The sequence below is a fragment of the Scyliorhinus canicula genome, chromosome 12 (genome assembly GCF_902713615.1).
Source record: "Scyliorhinus canicula chromosome 12, sScyCan1.1, whole genome shotgun sequence".
Classification (NCBI taxonomy): Eukaryota; Metazoa; Chordata; class Chondrichthyes; order Carcharhiniformes; family Scyliorhinidae; genus Scyliorhinus; species Scyliorhinus canicula.
Window position 1 is genome coordinate 108,028,279 of NC_052157.1, and position 18,341 is coordinate 108,046,619.

The following is an 18,341-nucleotide window of genomic DNA, read 5'->3' on the forward strand; positions in this document are numbered from 1 at the left end:
AGTATTATGACCTGCTGTGGATCCATGTCTCTGCCATATTTGAATTAGAACTAAAAGTCTGTGATGGATTTTTAATTAAAATTTTGATCGTAATAACATAAGAAATTGGAGCGAGTGTAAACCATATGGCCCCTCGATCTCTACTCTGTCATTCAATTTTATCAAGGATGACCTTCTGCCTAAATTCTATTTTCCCATCTGCTTCCCAGAACCCTTAATTCCGAGTGGCCACAAATCGAGTTCGATGGAGCATCTGCAACTGGGATTGAGAATTCCAAAGATTTGCAACCCTTTGAGGGAAGGAATTGTTTCCACATCTCAGCCTCAAATGATTAGCCCTCTGTCCTGAGACACATAAGAACATAAGGAGTAGGCCATATAGCCCCTCGAGTCTGCTCCGCCATTCAATGAGATCATGGCTGATCTTTTGTGGACTCAGCTCCACTTTCCGGCCCGAACACCATAACCCTTAATCCCTTTATTCTTCAAAAAACTATCTATCCTTATCTTAAAAACATTTAATGAAGGAGCTTCAACTGCTTCACTGGGCAAGGAATTGCATAGATTCACAACCCTTTGGGTGAAGAAGTTCCTCCTAAACTTAGTCCTAAATCTACTTCCCCTTATTTTGAGGCTATGTCCACTAGTTCTGCTTTCACCCGCCAGTGGAAACAACCTGCCCGCATCTATTGTACCTATTCCCTTCATAATTGTATATGTTTCTATAAGATCCCCCCATATCCTTCTAAATTCCAACGAGTACAATCCCAGTCTACTCAACCTCTCCTCGTAATCCAACCCCTTTAACTCTGGGATTAACCTAGTGAATCTCCTCTGCACACCCTCCAGCGCCAGTACGTCCTTTCTCAGGTAAGGAAACCAAAACTGAACACAATACTCCAGGTGTGGCCTCACTAACACCTTATACAATTGCAGCATACCCTCCCTAGTCTTAAACTCCATTCCTCTAGCAATGAAGGACAACATTCCATTAGCTTTCTTAATCACCTGTAAACCAGCAAACTTGGATACCCGAACAGGGGCTGGGATGTGGCGACTAGGGGCTTTTCACAGTAACTTTATTGCAGTGTTAATGTAAGCCTACTTGTGACAATAAATATTATTATTACATTTCTTAGAGCCCCCTCATCTAAGTCATTTGTATAGATTGTAAATACTGAGATCCCACAACTGATCCTTGTGGTACTCCACTGGTCATAACCTGTTGAAAAATGTGTTTCAACGGGCATTTAATATATACAGATTTCCCTTTATGTGCTCTGTTAGTGAGTCCTCAAAAAACCTTTGGTTTTGGTTTGGGGTTGAGATGGGGTTCCTTTAGGGTTTGTCTGTTCCCTTAAGAATTCTTCCAACGACCGTAAAACAAAATCCTTGATTATTTACCGATCTGTATATATTGGTCCTCTACATGAGGTTGTACATCTGCTTCCTATCAGATCTCAGTTTCAAGTCATGTGGCACTGCATTGTAGTTACCTAGGTATCTGCTGATGTTGACTGTTGACTCTACACCTCCCTCCCAAGTCGTTATCCCAACTATATACATACTCCAACACAATATCCATCTTGTAAAACTTTGAGTTTGTCCTATCGTACTATGAGTTCCTAAGTGTATCCATAAAAATTCCATAATAACCGATTGCAATATTTCCATATGACTATCAGCTTAATTGACCTGTAGTTCTCCGTTTTATTCTCTCCCTCCATTTTTGAATGGCGGTGTTGCATTTGCTAACTTCCAGTCTGCTGGACAAAACTAAAATCTAAGGATTTTTGGAAAATCCAAACCAGCACATCCTCTATCTCTTTTACAATCCTAGGACGGAGGCCATCAACTCATGGAGATACGTTTGATTTTACTCTCCAGTTTCTCCAATACTTTGTCCCTGCTAAAAAAAGATTCCTCACTCTCATTAGCCCCCTTGGCCATTCACTTTTTCGAGTATGTAATTTGTGGCTTCTACTGTGAAGACTAGACAAAACACTTGTTCCTTGTCTCTGCCATTCCCTCAGGATACTTTCTCCTTTATCTACCTCTCAGGATCCAATGTCAACTTGAACCACTCTCCTTTTTACATACTTTCAAAACCTCTTAAAATTCATTTTTATATTCCTGACTAATTTACGTAGAACATACATACAGTGCAGAAGGAGGCCATCCGGCCCATCGAGCCTGAGCCAACCCACTTAAGCCCTCACTTCCACCCTATCCCTGTAACCCAATAACCCCATCTATCCTTTTTGGTCACTACGGGCAATTTATCATGGCGAATCCACCTAACCTGCACGTCTTTGGACTGTGGGAGGAAACCGGAGTACCCGGAGGAAACCCACGCAGACACGGGGAGAACGTGCAGTCTCCGCACAGACAGTAACCCAGCAGGGAATCGAACCTGGGACCCTGGCGCTGTGAAGCCACAGTGCTAACCACTTGTGCTACCGTGCTGCCCTAACATTCTACTTTTTCAATTTTAAACCAACTTTCTGGGTTATCCTTTACCAACTCCTTAGGTTTATTCCTATTCTTTACAACATTATGCGCCTCTTTTAATTTAATTACTCCCCTTAACTTCTTTAGTAAGTCAAAATGGATCTTTTCAGTTGAGATTTTGTTTTTACTGGAATGTATTTTTGTTTAATATATGGAATTGTTTCTTTAACAGTTTCCTATTCTTTATTTATCCACATACCTTTAGGCTACTTACCCAATCAATGTTAACCAGCTCTTCCCTCATTCATATGTAATTGGTTTTAAGCTTAAGATTCTTGTTCAGAACCGGAGTATGTTGTTTTGAAACTTAATGGCCCGGATATTCTGATTCCAATAGCAGTGAATGTCTGAGTCACCCGCTGCTGTTGAGGGTCGGAATGGCATGGGAAACTTCAGGGAGCCACTTTACACTTGAACAAGGAACTTATGATAGCTTAAAAATAGCTCCTATGGAGCCCTAGCTAAATGGTCTTCCCAGGACTTTTGTAAGCATCTAAATTTGAGTAGTTTACCCAATACTTACCTTGGCTTTGGCACTGATTTATTCAGAGCTGTTCCTAGCTGGCATAAAGTCTTCTCAGGAGCTCAAAGGTAATGCACTCCAGCACGATGGTCACCTTGACACAGGCCATTCCTTGATTGTGTTCACCACCACCCCAGTGATGCTTGCTACCTCCCCCCCCCCCCCCCTCCCCCATGATGGTCTCCTCCACACCCTCCACCCCTGTGCTGGTGTTACCCCTCTATCACCGGACCCCCTTTCCAAAATCCCTGGCTTCTCAGTCCAGCTGATGTTAAAACAACCCAGTATTGTTGGCAAATTGTCTGCCTGGGGAGCAGGTATGGAATATGGCACTGAGCACTGTTGGTGGTGTGGGTAGGGTGTGGTGAGCATCATTGGTGTGCGGTGGGGTATGAGCATTGGTAGAGAGTTACTAAGCTGTATTAGGAGTGGAGGATTGCAGGTACCAAAGAAAGATGGAGATATTTAAAATCTCTGCCAGTCAATGAGCTGAAGGCAGACCTTAAAGGAGGTGTCTTCAATTCATGATGAAAAAAATGGACATATCTTCACTGGAATTGCATTTTGCCACAAGGTCTCCCAATTCCATTTGTCAATTGACCCAAGCTGGGGACAGAATGGTGAAGGTAAGGGTGCAGTTGTAAGTGGGGTGTGCCACCCCCAATAGTGACCAGAAGATGCTAATATTCTTTATTGTCACAGGTAGGCTTATATTAACACTGCAATGAAGTTACTGTGAAAAGCCCCTAGGCGCCACATTCCGGCGCCTATTCGGGTACACTGAGGGAGAATTCAGAATGTCCAATTCACCTAACAAACATGTCTTTCGGGACTTGTGGGAGGAAACCGGAGCACCCGGAGGAAACCCACGCAGACACTGGGAGAACATGCAGACTCCGCGCAGACAGTGGCCTAAGTCAGGAATTGGACCTGGGACTCTAGTGCAGTGAAGGAACAGTGCTAACCACTCTGCTACCGTGACGTCCATTCTGGGTCACTATGGAATTCAATTGCATTCTGATCACGTTTCCCCAGGGGATCTTTTACTGTGAGTTTAATAATTAATCCTCATTGCATAATACTGGGTCTAAAATAGCTTCATCCTTCGTTGGTTCCACAATGTATTATTCCGTGAAACTGTCACAAAAGTCCCGTTTGATACATTCTCCTCCTGAACCACGTTTTCCAATTTGTTTGGTCCATTCTATATGAAACTTAACGACTCCCCCCAACACACACACACACACATTTGTTACATTTCCTTTCATTACAAGTTCCAATCAATTCTGAATGCTCTATCCAGTAGCATGACTACTGTTAGTGGGCCTATAAGCTACTTACTATCTGACATTTGTTGTTCCTAATGTTCACCATATTGATTCTATTTCCTGATCTTTTGAGCCAAGATCCTTTCTCACTATTAGGGCTCTCTCCTTTTCCATTCTGTCTGTCTTTTCAATCATGGAACCATAATTTATCATTGTTTGTGGCACTAGTTCATCGATGTTGCCTGAATGCAAAAAGCATTCATAATAAAGAACCTTTCATTTTATTACTACTATTTGCATGGACCTTATTTGCTGATGCAACGTTACCATTGAACTCTATCCACCCTGCTTGTGTTTACACAAATTGTGACACCATTCTCTGTCTTGACTGTTCTCCTTAGCTTTCTAAAGCTCACTTCATCTGATCTCTTTCCCTACCTGCAAACCCCCCCCCCCCCCCCCACCTTGTAAAGTTATTAACGTTTGCACTGCTGAGCTCTTGACTGGAGTTGAGTGGTTCGTGTCCTTATTGCTGCCAACCTCTATTCAATGCTGGGTTGCAGGTGTTCGGTTGTCAGGAACCTGAGTGAAGAGCTTTGAACTGTTGTCCAGAAACACAGTTGCTGAGCGTTGTAAGAAATGTCAATTTTCAAACCGTTTAAATGTTGGGGACAGTGAGGCAGAATACTGCTGTGACATAGAATCACAAGTTGCATTGTCAAATGTGACCAGAAAGCTGATGAGTGATTTTGAGAATCACACTGCCTTTTATTATAATATTAGCCCCTTCAATATAACTTGAGTAACTGCTGAAAATGCATTTGCAGCTTCCACTGTTATCACTGATTTGTATCTATTTCAGTGTTTATATGTTCACTAACTGCTTTAGGTTATATTCCCCGCCATCTGTAGTATACGAAGAACAGCAAAGTGCAACCGTTGGAGGAAATATATCCCACTGTTGCTTAAATGATCTGCATCTTTCATTCATGCAATGTGTATACAGTGACTGATGTGCTGCATTCTATTGTCAATTATTTCACAAACTTTAATGCTATATTTCTTTCCCCATTAGAATTGAACCAGATAGTCCCGTTGGACCGACCCCTACAGCAAACTTGACTTTAGAACAGCAGCCTCAAGTTATTCCATCTCAAGGTGACCTTCTGGGTGACCTCCTGAACCTTGACCTTGGCCCCCCTGTCAATGTACCACAGATGTCTTCAATGCAGATGGGAGCTGTGGACCTTTTGGGAGGTGGATTAGACAGTCTGGTATGTGGGCGTTTTTTTTGATGGGTTTTCTCTTCTACTGTAAACTTAATTTTGGAGAAAACAAGCTTGTATGATCAACATTTGAACTCTCGACCCTTATTTCACCAAGGAGATGTGCTGTAGACAATTAGGTTTATAACCCCTTGAAATGTTATCATTTAAAAGTGAAAAATGAATAGCAATAGATTTACACCAATGCAGATTTAAATTAGAATTTGCTAATGTGAGAAAGTGATGTCCTGAGACACGAGTGCAGGTGAGAAATAGTCAGTGGCGCAAACTCTAATGGAATTACAGCTGAATTGATTAGTTCTGGTGGATGAACCAGACACTTCAAAAGGATGAGGAAAATGGAGGAAATCAAGATTTTCTTTAAAATCTTAGCTTTTAAAAAAAATGAACACTGAATGTACATCCTGTTTTTAATGATTTTACTATTTCAAGGAATGTGGGCATCGCTGGCAAGGTTAGCATTTGCTACCCATCCCTAATTGATAAACTGAGTAGCTTGCTTGGCCATTTCAGAGGGCAATTCAGACTCATTGCAGTGGGTCTGGAACCACATATAGGCCAAATTGGGTTACGACGGCATTAATGAAAGACATTAGTGAACCTGATTGTTTTTTGCGACAATCAGTTAAGTTTCATGGTCACCATTAATGAGACTAGCTTTATGTTCCAGATTTATATTTTTTATTAGAAGGTGAATAAATCCTAGAAATAATGCAGGCTTTTCATTATGACTTGGAAGACACGCAGGCCCCTGAAGATTCCTGCACAGATTTACCTGCTGTTTTTCCTGCCCACATTAAACACCACAACCTGCTTTCAGTCCCTCAAAATACAAGCTATTGCCTCACTTTCAGGCTCGAAGGGCCAGATGGCCTACTCCTGCTCCTAGATTTTATGTTCTTATTGCACTAAATACAACAGCACAATGATGAACAATTGCTGACCACTTGTCAATAATACCATTACTTTCAACGTTTACTGCAGAACCCTGCACTAGGTTTTCTGTGTGAGAATGGTAGCTTGCATATATGACCTATTGGCAATACAGCAGAGTAAGAGCCTGTTATATTATTTGTCCGTTGTCAGAGTGGATGTGCATTTAACTGATCTGACTGTGGTGGCTTTAGGCACAGCCCACATTCACTGAGGAATCGCAGCAGCCAATCAAAATCTTTTTGGGCCATCAGTTGTAAATTTGCTGGAAGAAGTTTAGTGAATTCAATAAATATTGGAATTTTCACTTTAGCTTTGCTCCCATTGAGAAGTTACTGGCGTGGCATTTCCAACCCATTCCTCCATTTGGTTATCTTGCCCATAACTTTTAAAAAGTGAAGAAAATCATGGCAAAGACTGACATGATGCTTCTAGATTGTGCAATTGGGTGAAATGTTGAGAGATGCTTTTTGTTTGGCTTTAAAAAGATTTTAGTCTCAAGGTCCCAATTTTGACTACTTTAGTTTCTCTCCTAGTTATCTTTTGGGGCTTCCTTTGATTTTGTTTTTAGTTGTTCAAGAGTTAATACAAACTAGGTTGCAGTTTCGAGGAGAAACCCTCCACTGGTTGGAGTCATACCTAACATAAAGGAAGGTGGTTGTGATTATTGGAGGCCAGCCAGCTCAGTTCTGGGGCATCACTGCAGGAGTTCACAGGGCAGTGCCCTTGGCCCAACCATCTTCGGCTGTTTCATCAGTGACCTTCCTTTCATCATGAGGTCCGAGGTGGGGTTGTGGGCTGGTGTTTATCAACATTTGTGACTCCTCAGATACTGAAGCAATCCCTGTCCATATGCAGCAAGAGCTGGACAAAATTCAGTCTTGGGCTAACAAGTGACTAGTAATATTTGCGCCATACATGTGAGGCAATGACCCATCTCCAACAAGAGAATGTAACAATCTCACCAGGACATTGAACAGCTGAATCAGACATTGCTGAATCTTTCATCATCAATATCCTGTGGGGTCACTATTGAGGAGAAACCCAACTGGACCAGCCACTAAGTACTATGGCAGCAAGAGTAGGTTGGAGGCTGGGAATTTTATAGCACCTTCTGTCTCTCCCAAAGCTTGTCCACCATATCTGCAAGTCATCGGTGTGATGGGATACTCTCCATTTGACGGGATGACTACAGCTTCAACAATGTTCAAGAAGCTCGGTACATGACAGAACAGCCCATTTCATTGGCACTGATCCGCCACCTTAAACATTCACTTTCTGTCACTGTGCACTGTGGCAGTTGTGTGTGCTATCTATCAGATGCATTGCAGCAACTCAGCAAGGGTCCACAAGAGGAAATATTCTCTCTGTCCACTCTATCAAACCCTTTCAGAATTTTAAAACCTTAATTAGGTCACCCCTCTGCTGTCTTTTTTCAAGAGGAAAGAAACCCAGCCAATCTGTCCCTTCTGGGTCATTAGGTGCCATGGGAAGATGCACTGCGACTTGCTATAGAAACATAGAATTTACAGTGCAGAATTTCATGGAGTCAGGTAAATGCGATATATTGAGGTACCTTTGAGACAGAAATAATATAGTAATAATAAAAGGAGCAGTGAATGACAAAAGAGAAACATTAAATTAATTGAATGAAAACAAAAGACAGATTTAAAAAAGGATCAAGAATGAATTAATCCTAAGAGATAAGAATGATGCAAAGAAACCGAGGAATCAAAATGTTTATACTTAATAGTAGAAGCAGTGCATATTCTCATGGCACTTAATGACCCATGTGTCTGGTTTGAGTAAGATATCAATACCACGAAAGAACTACAGTTACAATAAGGACTGGCCCAGTACTGCTTCATCTCCATCATCGGGGGCTCACTGTTGGTTGCATTGTTTAATTGGCTGGAGCTGGTGAGCATTGACTACCACTTCAATTCTCCTCTTATAATTAAAGGCAGACTGAAACTGTGGTCATTGGCTTTGGTGGTGCACATTTGTAATGTGTATCTCTATATAAAAGACTTTAAAAGTGTAAAGATTAGCTGCATTTCTGCCCTTCACCAGACTTTCTGGAATATAATACCTCTATTGTGGGGAGACTCGCCCTTGCCTCCATCAAGGGACACCATCCTGTTTCAACTTCATTGCTGTAAACCGGAGATTGCATCACCTTAATTGCAGGGGGATTTGCCTATGAGATTGACTACCCTGTGATCCTGAACTTAAGTAAAGCTGTTATCAGAAAAGAATGGTAGCTAGAGAGAGAGAGAAAAAGTAAGTAGTAACCTAATACCATAATTAGTGAGAAACTGAGCAACTGATGTACTGGTTTGTGAAGGAATCTATATGTGAAATCTGGAAGCACAACCACTAATGAGACTATTGAGCTCATCAGCAAGGTAAAGTCGACAAGTCGATTATTATGGAACTTGACTTTTCAATGGTCAGTTATCCATGTAAATTGTGTTACAATTCCGGCTGATAATACTGGATGGACAAGTCAGTGCCCAGAGTGAAACCTGGCTTTGGATAGATCCACACTTATTTTAGAAACTGTAGAAGTAAATTATTGAACAAATTCGCAGGGGTCTGCAGATAAACTGTTAACACAAGTAATAAAATATTTATTAAACAAGAAACATGAACTATATTACATCAGACAAAAAAGGTTGGAAAGATCTCAAAACAAACATAAGAAAATTGTTCAAATATTCATTATTTGTTCAGCTCCGCTATCTCGTCACAGACCCATACTAATTCAGAAAGATAAAACAATTGACCATATCCAGCTTGCGCTCTAATATTCAGGGTAGGTTTATAGTACATGTACACCAACTGATGAACCATGGACAGACATCGGCACATGTCAAAGTAAATGACAGATGTGACCAAAGCAGATTCTATGGATTTGTCAACAATCCACCCAGACACTTGCACTGTGAGCCAACTGGTCTCGCTGATGTCTTTCTCACGAGGGCTTCCAGTCTCCATATTCAAAGAATTTGCCCTGGAATTCTCTCCAAATGTTGCTCCACTCAGGATAGCTTCAACATAAAAACCATCTCCAGAGTTTCAATCTTCTGAGGTTCCTTTTCCCTGGAATCCCACGTATACTCGAGCTTTACCTTCCAAGCACAATTTCAGATCTTCTGCCATGCCAAGCAGTATACCACTGCTCCAAAGACCTGCTGTAAGGATGACTCCTCGGATCTTCAGAGCTTCGTGAGAGCTCACTTTTCTCAAGTCTGTTCCCCACAGTGCTCTCCCTTTACTTCGGAACCTATTGCTTGGCTCGTTTTTTGCACTTTAAACTGATTTCCGCCCTTCCTTACCTGAGACTGTCTTCCACGACCCCTTTCAATCCCACTTCCTTATTTGGAAACACCTTCTTTGTTTTGGAACTTATCCCCTCCTGTGTCCTGCTCCCTGGGGCACATTCTCTGCAGTAGTGCTCCTATTCAGATCACCTGACTCTTACTTTGGCACCGTTTCACCTGTTTCTATTGCACACATGCGCAGGGCCATTTACAAGCTGAAGAACATTTTTTTTAAAACTCTGAACTGTGCATATGCAACCTCTTCCCGACAGGCGCTTGCATGAAAACTAACCGCACGAGCGTGGCTGTCTCCCGCAGGAGAGATGCTCAGGAGGCCCGAGGCCCCCTGGCCACATGTAGTTTTTTTGCCTCTAAACTTCCGATCTCTGACTGTCTATTAATATCAAAGTTTGACACAATTGTTTAGATGAGTTTAGCACACTGTATATTTAACAGGCAGGCAACCTTTCATAGAACTTACCAAAGAGCTAATCCTAAAATTTACTTTAGCAAAGCTGGAACAGGTGTAGTGCAGTTGGTTGCTTGGAGGTTAATGGTATTCCGGTGAGATTGGCAATCAAGTCCTGTTTATGTTCCTGCAGGAAAAGAGGCACTCTGATGGATACCCAAAATCTATATGTGCTGCTCGTCACACTTCTGTTCATTGCCATTCTTTTTTGGGCTCATTCCAAGGCTAGTAGTGATGAAAATCTAGATTTTGCATTTCCCCTGCGTGAAAATGTTCAGGACCATGAAAAGTTTTGAGAAAGAATGATCAGAGTCAAGAGTCCCATGCCACTTTGTTTTTGACATGAATCTGTTGCCGGTAGTCCTTGGCTTTTTAGTGAAATGTTAGAAATGTCTTACATTAATGACTTGTTAAGCACAGGCAATGTGATCAAGTGAACCTACTTTATGTTCTTCATATAGTTTGCACCATCTGAGAAAGTGTTAAGAATTTTCGAAGCCTGATTCCTGGCATGTGGAAAAAATATGTTCAAAGCTAAAAGATATATAGTGACAGAAAAAAAACCTCAAAAGGGTTAGCCGACAAGTTCCAACACACACTCTTCCTTTTTGAGCAACACGTTTTCTCTGAAAAATTTGTTCAGAAGTTTCTCTGAGGAATTAATTTTAAAAAGATTGGTTTCACTGATAGAATTGATTGAAGAAATAGCTAAACCAGCCCGCAGCTCAAGCACTCTTAAACTAATAAAATCCCAGCAAAATCAATGCTAAAATTCAATTCCAGTTTAGGATTATCAGCTGCCACTGTCTGTTACTTCATGTGGCATTTATATGAATTGACAGATCTGCACTGTAGGGATCTATGATTTTTGTGGCACCGCTCCCTTGTAAACTAAAGTAAGACTAATATTTAGCTCTTGCTCTTCCCTCTCCCTTTCAGGCCAGTTCTATGTAGGGGAAGTCCGGTTATTGTTTTTCTTTTAAAAAAAAAACAAAAAGAATTTGGAGTATCCGATTCTTTTCTTTCCAGTTAAGGGGCAATTTTGCATGGCCAATTCATCTACCCTGCACACCTTTTTGGGTTGTGGGGTTGAGACCCATGCAGGCACTGGGAGAATGTGCAAACTCCACATGGACAGTGACCCAGGTCCTCAGCGATGTGAAGCAGTTGCTGCCCTAAATCAGATAATTTTATGCTCGAGTTAAGCAGTTACAGATTCTTACTGATATGAAAGGGGATGGAGTATATTTAGGTAATAGTGGTCCTAATAATATGTTTCCTGTAATTATAGACCGGGATAAAGAAAGATCAACAGTGAAAACACCTAATTGGAGGATATCCAATTTCAGAATTGATCTAGCATAGGTGGACTAGAAACACACATTGGCAAGAAAAACAATATGTGAACAATGACAAAACACAACACAAAAAATAGGAGCAGGATTACTGTATAGCCTGTCTAGCCTGCATGGCAATTCAGTATGATCATGTCTGATCTTGAGATTCAACTCCATTTTCCCATCTACTCCCCATATCCCTTGATTCCCTGAGCCACCAAAAATATCTATCCCCCAGCCTTAAATGTATTCAATGATGGAGTGATCACAACTTATAAGGAAGGGAATTCCATAGATTCACAACTGTTTGAGTGAAGTAATTTCTGCTTCTAGTTCCTCAATGATTGGCCCCTTATCCTGAGACAGTGCCTCCATACTTTAGACTCCCCGACCAGCTACCTCTGGTAGCGGGAACTACCTGTCAGCGTTTAGCCTATCAAACCATCAGAATTTTGTAGGTTTTGATGGGATTGTCTCTTGTTTTTCCAAACTCCAGATAATATAAGCCTAATTTATTCAGCCTCTCCTAAAACAACCCACTCATCCCAGGGACTAAATTAGTGTACCTTCACTGTACCGTCTCCAACGCACTATATGCACTAAATGCGGAGACCAAAACTACATACAGTATTCCAGATGAGGTTTCACAAAACCCTGTATAATTGTAGTAAGAATTACTTATTCCTGTGTTTTGTTACCTGTGTGGTAGGTAACATGTGCTATTCAATCCAGTTACAGCAGAGGTTCCGGGAAGAAGGCTCTAAGTCGTCCAGAAGTTTGTCAGGTTTATTGAGCAACAGAACTTAACAACTGCGTGAGTTCTTACTTTAAGAGCTATTAGAGTAGAAAGGTTACAACTTTTGCATACGACAACTAGGCCTGACCACGCTAGCAGCTCTGAGCTAAATCTCTTCTGCTCCCTCCTCACAGTCTAATCAGCCAAAGAGACCGGACGGCTGCTTGCTTCTCCTTTTATACTTGCCAGTGCTGCCCCCTAGTGATCTTTCCATTTCCCATCAACCCTTTCTGTACATACCCATGTAAAGATCACTACATCCTGTACTCTAATCCCCCTGCAAAGGCCTACATGCCAGTTGCTTTTCTAATTGCTTGCTGCACCTGCATGCTAACTTTCTGTGGTCCTTGTACAAGCAGACACCAAGTTCCTTTGAACATCAACACCTGCAAGTTTCACACCTTTTGGAAATATTCAACTCTTCTATTCTTAAGTGAACAACTTCACACTTCCTATATTGTGCTCCATCTTTCATCTTGTTGCCCACTCATTTAACTTATCTTTATCTCTTTGCAGCTTCTTTGCAGCTTCTGTCTTCTTCCTTCAGATTACCTTCTCGCCTAGCTTGGTATCAGAATGTTATGCATTACTCTGGCTCCATCTAGTCGTTAATGTCGACTGTATATAGCTGAGACCCCAGCCTTGTTCCTTGTGGCACTCCACTATTCACTGCCTGCTAACTTGGAAAAAGTCTCATTTATGCACACTGCTTTCTAACTGTTAACCAATCTGGTTGTAACTTCAACTCCACATTCCTGCCTATCCCCACCAACCCGTCACCCCCTTATTAATCAAGAATCTATCTGGATGTGCTGTAAAAATATTTAAGACTCTGCTTCCACAGCCTTTTCAGGATGAGAGTTCTCAACCCTCTGAGCGAGAAGATTTCTACTCATCCCCGTCTTGCATGAGCAGCCCCTTATTTTTAGGTGACTCCTAGTTCTAGATTCTTCGACAAGAGGAAACGCCCTCTCATGCACCCTGGGTCAATACCCCTCAGGACCTTAAAGGTTTTGATGATGTCGCTTCTTACTGTTTTAAACTCTAGTGGATACTGTAAGGACCCTTCCTGTCTATTCCCTTAGTTCCTTTATCTTTTATTTAATCTTTATCATTTTTGGTTCATGGATCTTTAATGGAGACCTTTAAGTCGAGCCAAGGAAATAAGGAACTCCGTGTCAAAATAGCTTGTACTTTGGACAGAAGAAACCAGACTTTATGACACCCAAGAGATTGGAGGGGTGTTGTTTCTGTTGGTTGGGTGGTGGCCAATGAATTGGTCAGGGACAGCATTCTGCCCAGCAACTGACAGTGATTGGTTCATGTCAGGTGGGATTTTTCAGAGGAACCCCAGGAGAAGCTGCTGGACCCTCAAGGGGGAAACAGCTCGCTCTCTCGCTCTCTTTTCTGCTTGCTGTCTATAGGCAGAAGCTTCTAGACCGTGAAAGAAGAGGCTTTCTCTCCTGCACTCTCTCATGCTTGCTATTTCTGTGCGTTTACAGTAAAAACCATTAATAATAATCTTTTATTGTCACAAGTAGGCTTAAATTAACACTGCAATGAAGTTACTGTGTCCCCTCATTCCGGTGCCTGTTTGGGTACGCTGAGGGAGAATTCAGAATGTCCAAATTACCTAACAGCAGGTCTTTTGGGACTTGTGTGAGGAAACTGGAGCACCTGGAGGAAATCCACGCAGACACGGGGAGAACGTATATACTGCACACAGACATTGGCCGAAGCCGGGAATCGAACCTGGTACCCTTGTGCTGTGAAGCAACAGATTTTCATTTTCATTTCAGTGTTAACCACTGTGCTACCGTGCCGTACAAGCTGAGAGGAAAGATAACATCCATCTGAAAATTTAGACTGAAGAAGAAATTAACTGAAAGATGTCCACCTGAAACAAAGACTCTCATCCTTTTACTTTCATCATTATTTTACACCCTTCTTTCCCCAATGTTTTTATCTGTTTGGGTGTATGTAGAGAGGGTGAGGCGCGTTAAAGATGGGATGGGGGATCAGAGATTAGATAGTAGTTGACCAGTTGTATTTTTTGCCTATTTAATAATAGTTGCTGTTAATCTCCAGTTATTCATGTTTAAATTTTACAAACCTGGTGACTGCAGTTTATTGGGCTCAGACAAGGTCCTCTGGTATTTGTGACTCTGGGTCAAGTGGGGCCTGACTTGACCACGTACTAGCCCAGGGTGTAGTGGCAGCACAAACCTAACCTCTCCAACCTTTTCTCAGAAGACAACCCATCCATTCCTGGTATTAGTCTTAGCAGGAACATTCCTGCCTGGTGATTGTCGCGCGATGGCCGTTCATTCGTTGTCGCAGCGTTATAGAATAGAACAGTACAGCACAGAACAGGCCCTTCGGCCCTCAATGTTGTGCCGAGCCATGATCACCCTACTCAAACCCACGTATACACCCTATACCCGTAACCCAACAACCCCCCCCTTAACCTTACTTTTATTAGGACACTACGGGCAATTTAGCATGGCCAATCCACCTAACCCGCACATCTTTAGACTGTGGGAGGAAACCGGAGCACCCGGAGGAAACCCACGCACACAGGGGGAGGACGTGCAGACTCCACACAGACAGTGACCCAGCCGGGAATCGAACCTGGGACCCTGGAGCTGTGAAGCATTTATGCTAACCACCATGCTACCCTGCTGCCCCTGTCTGCAACAGGACGCTTCGGGACATCCTTTCCTGTACATTGGTACATTGGTGCGTGGTACATTGGCGAGACCATGCAGACGCTGCGACAACGAATGAACGGATATCGCGCGACAATCACCAGGCAGGAATGTTCCCTTCCAGTCTGGGAACACTTCAGCAGTCAATGGCATTCAGCCTCTGATCTCCGGGTAAGTGTTCTCCAAGGCGGCCTTCAGGATGCGCGACAACGCAGAATCGCCGAGCAGAACCTTATAGCCAAGTTCCGCACACATGTGTACGGCCTCAACCGGGACCTGGGATTCATGTCGCATTACATTCATCCCCCACCATCTGGCCTGGGCTTGCGAAATCCAACCAACTGTCCTGGCGTGAGACAATTCACACCTCTTTAACCAGGGGTTACCCCTATCTCTGGATCTGTAAAGATTCAATTCCCTGCAAATGCTCGCATTCTAAGCATTGCCTGGCATCTTTGAATTTGTCTATATATATATTTCTGGAACATACCTCTTCATTCACCTGAGGAAGGAACAGTGCTCTGAAAGCTAGTGTTTGAAACAAACATGTTGGACTTTAACCTGGTGTTGTAAGACTTCTTACTGTGCTCAGCCCAGTCCAACGCCGGCATCTCCACATCATGGTATTAGTCTAGTAAACATTCTGTTGACTGCTCATTCCTTAAATAAGGAGACCAATAGTGCACATGATCTTCCAGATGTGGTCTCCAATGCCCTCACAATAAACAATAGCATTCTAATTAGCTTTCCTAATTACTTGCTGTACCTGTATACTTGCTGCTTGTGATTCATGCATGAGGATACGCAGATCCCTGTGGACCTCAGAACTTGCAATTTACCACCAATTAGATCTTTTTCTCCTGAGAAAATGGACAATTTCACATTTGCCCTCATTAGTCTCTTTGCCAGACTTTTGCCCACTCTCTCATCCTATCTATGTCCCTTAGTAGCCTCCTTACGTCCTGTTCACAATTTAATAATAGTACTCTTTATTAGTGTCACAAGTAGGCTTACATTAACACCAATTTTCCTACCTATCTTTGTGTCGTTAGCAAATTTAGCTATCACGCTTTCAGTCCCTTCATCCAAGTCACTTATATAAATTGTCAAAAGTTGAACCCCCCAGCAATGATCCCTGTGGTGCATCCTTCAAATCAGAAAAAGACCCATTTATGCCAACTCTGTTTCCTGTCTTCAATCCATGTCAATATGTTACCCCCTACGCCATGAGCTTATATTTTACCAATAACTTTTGATGTGGCAAATGCCTTCTGGAAATCTAAGTGCAGTACATCTACCAGTTCCCCTTTATCCATGGGGCATGTGACTCCTTAAAAGAACTCCAATAAATTGATTTCCCTTTACAAAACCATGTTGACTCTGCCTGGTCTCCATGATTTATTTTCCAAATGCGCTGCTATAACATCTTTAATAATGGCTTCCACTGTTTTTCCTATGATAGATGATAGGCTAACTGGCTTGTAGTTTCCCGCTTTCTGTCTCCCTTTTTGAACAAAAGAAGTTACATTTGCTATCATCCTGGTTTAGCTCACTGGGCTAAATCGCTGGCTTTTAAAAGCAGACCAAGCAGGCCAGCAGCACGGTTCGATTCCCGTACCAGCCTCCCCGGACAGGCGCCGGAATGTGGCGACTAGGGGCTTTTCACAGTAACTTCATTGAAGCCTACTCGTGACAATAAGCGAATTTCATTTTCATTTCATTTCATCCAATCTAATGGAACCGTTGCCGATTCTAGCGAATTTTTGAAAATCAAAGCCAATGCTATCTAATTAGTCATTTCTGTGAAGTCCACCTGGTCCCAGAAATGTCAGCTCACAAACCCAACAATTTGCTCAATACCACTTCCCTGGTGATTGAAATTTTTGAGTTTTCTTCCCTCCCTCCCTCCCATTTCTTGATTTACAGCTATTTCTGGGATGTTATTGAAGTCCGATCCAAAATACCTGTTTAATTCATCGGCTGTAGCCCTTTTCATTAGTAATTTCCCAGACACTTTCTACTGGATCAATGCTCACTCTGCTGACTTTTCTCTTATTTAAATATTTATAGAAACTCTTGCTATCATAGAACATAGAATAGTACAGCACAGAACAGGCCCTTCGGCCCTCGATGTTGTGCCGAACAATGATCACCCTACTTAAACCCACGTAACCCGTATACCCATAACCCAACAATCCCCTCATTAACCTTACACTACGGGCAATTTAGCATGGCCAATCCACCTAACCCGCACATCTTTGGACTGTGGGAGGAAACCGGAGCACCCGGAGGAAACCCACGCACACACGGGGAGGACGGGCAGACTCCACACAGACAGTGACCCAGCCGGGAATCGAACCTGGGACCCTGGAGTTGTGAAGCATTGATGCTAACCACCATGCTACCGTGAGGCCCCTATCAGTTTTTATATTATTTATTAGTTTTCTCTTGTACTTTAGTTTTTTTCCATCCGTACCAATCTTTTTATACATTGATGTTCCTTATATTCTTCCCAATCTTCTGAACTGCCACTTGTCTTTGCACAAATATATACTTTTCCTTTCAGTTTAAGACTGTCTTTAACTTTTTTAGTTGAGCATGAATAATGGGCCCACCCCTTGGAATTTTTCTTTCTCGATGGGCTTATGTCCATTCTGTGTTTTCTGAAATTCTTCTCCTTTCAGTGTCAGCCACTGAACTTCTATCCCTTAAGCATATTTACCAGTTCACTTTAGCTACCTCCACTTTCGTGCCCTCATAATTGCCCTTATTTAAGTTTAAAATACTAGTCTTGGATGTGCTCTTCTTTCCCTCAAACTGAATGCAAAATTCAATCATATGATTGCTGCTAACTAGGGGTCCCTATAGCACAATACAAGGTAGAGTATAGCCTTCCCTCTGGTTGGACCCAGATCGTATTGTTGTAAGAAACTATCCTCATCTATGCTACTTTTACCCATCTGATTTTTTCCAATCTACATGTAGATTTTAATCCATGATTATCATCGTACCTGTTCTCTTATGCTCTGCCCTACCATGTAACAACTAGGGGGAGTGTACACTGCTCCCTCAAGTGACGACTTTATCATTTCTCATCTCCACCTGAGCTGCTTTTATGTCCTGGTTTCCTGAACTTGGGTCACCCCTCCCTAATGTGCTAATACCATCATTAGTTAACAGAGTC

General features: G+C 42.3%; 1 protein-coding gene across 3 annotated transcripts in view; it reads left to right on the top strand.

The window, feature by feature from the left end:
• ap2b1 (adaptor related protein complex 2 subunit beta 1) overlaps window positions 1-18,341 on the top strand; it is a 353,748-nt gene that overhangs the window by 108,726 nt on the left and 226,681 nt on the right. For all 3 annotated transcript variants that reach the window (XM_038813715.1, XM_038813716.1, XM_038813717.1), the window contains exon 13: window positions 5,378-5,576. In XM_038813715.1, coding sequence (XP_038669643.1) covers window positions 5,378-5,576 — 199 coding nt within the window. The remainder of the gene's footprint in view (window positions 1-5,377; window positions 5,577-18,341) is intronic.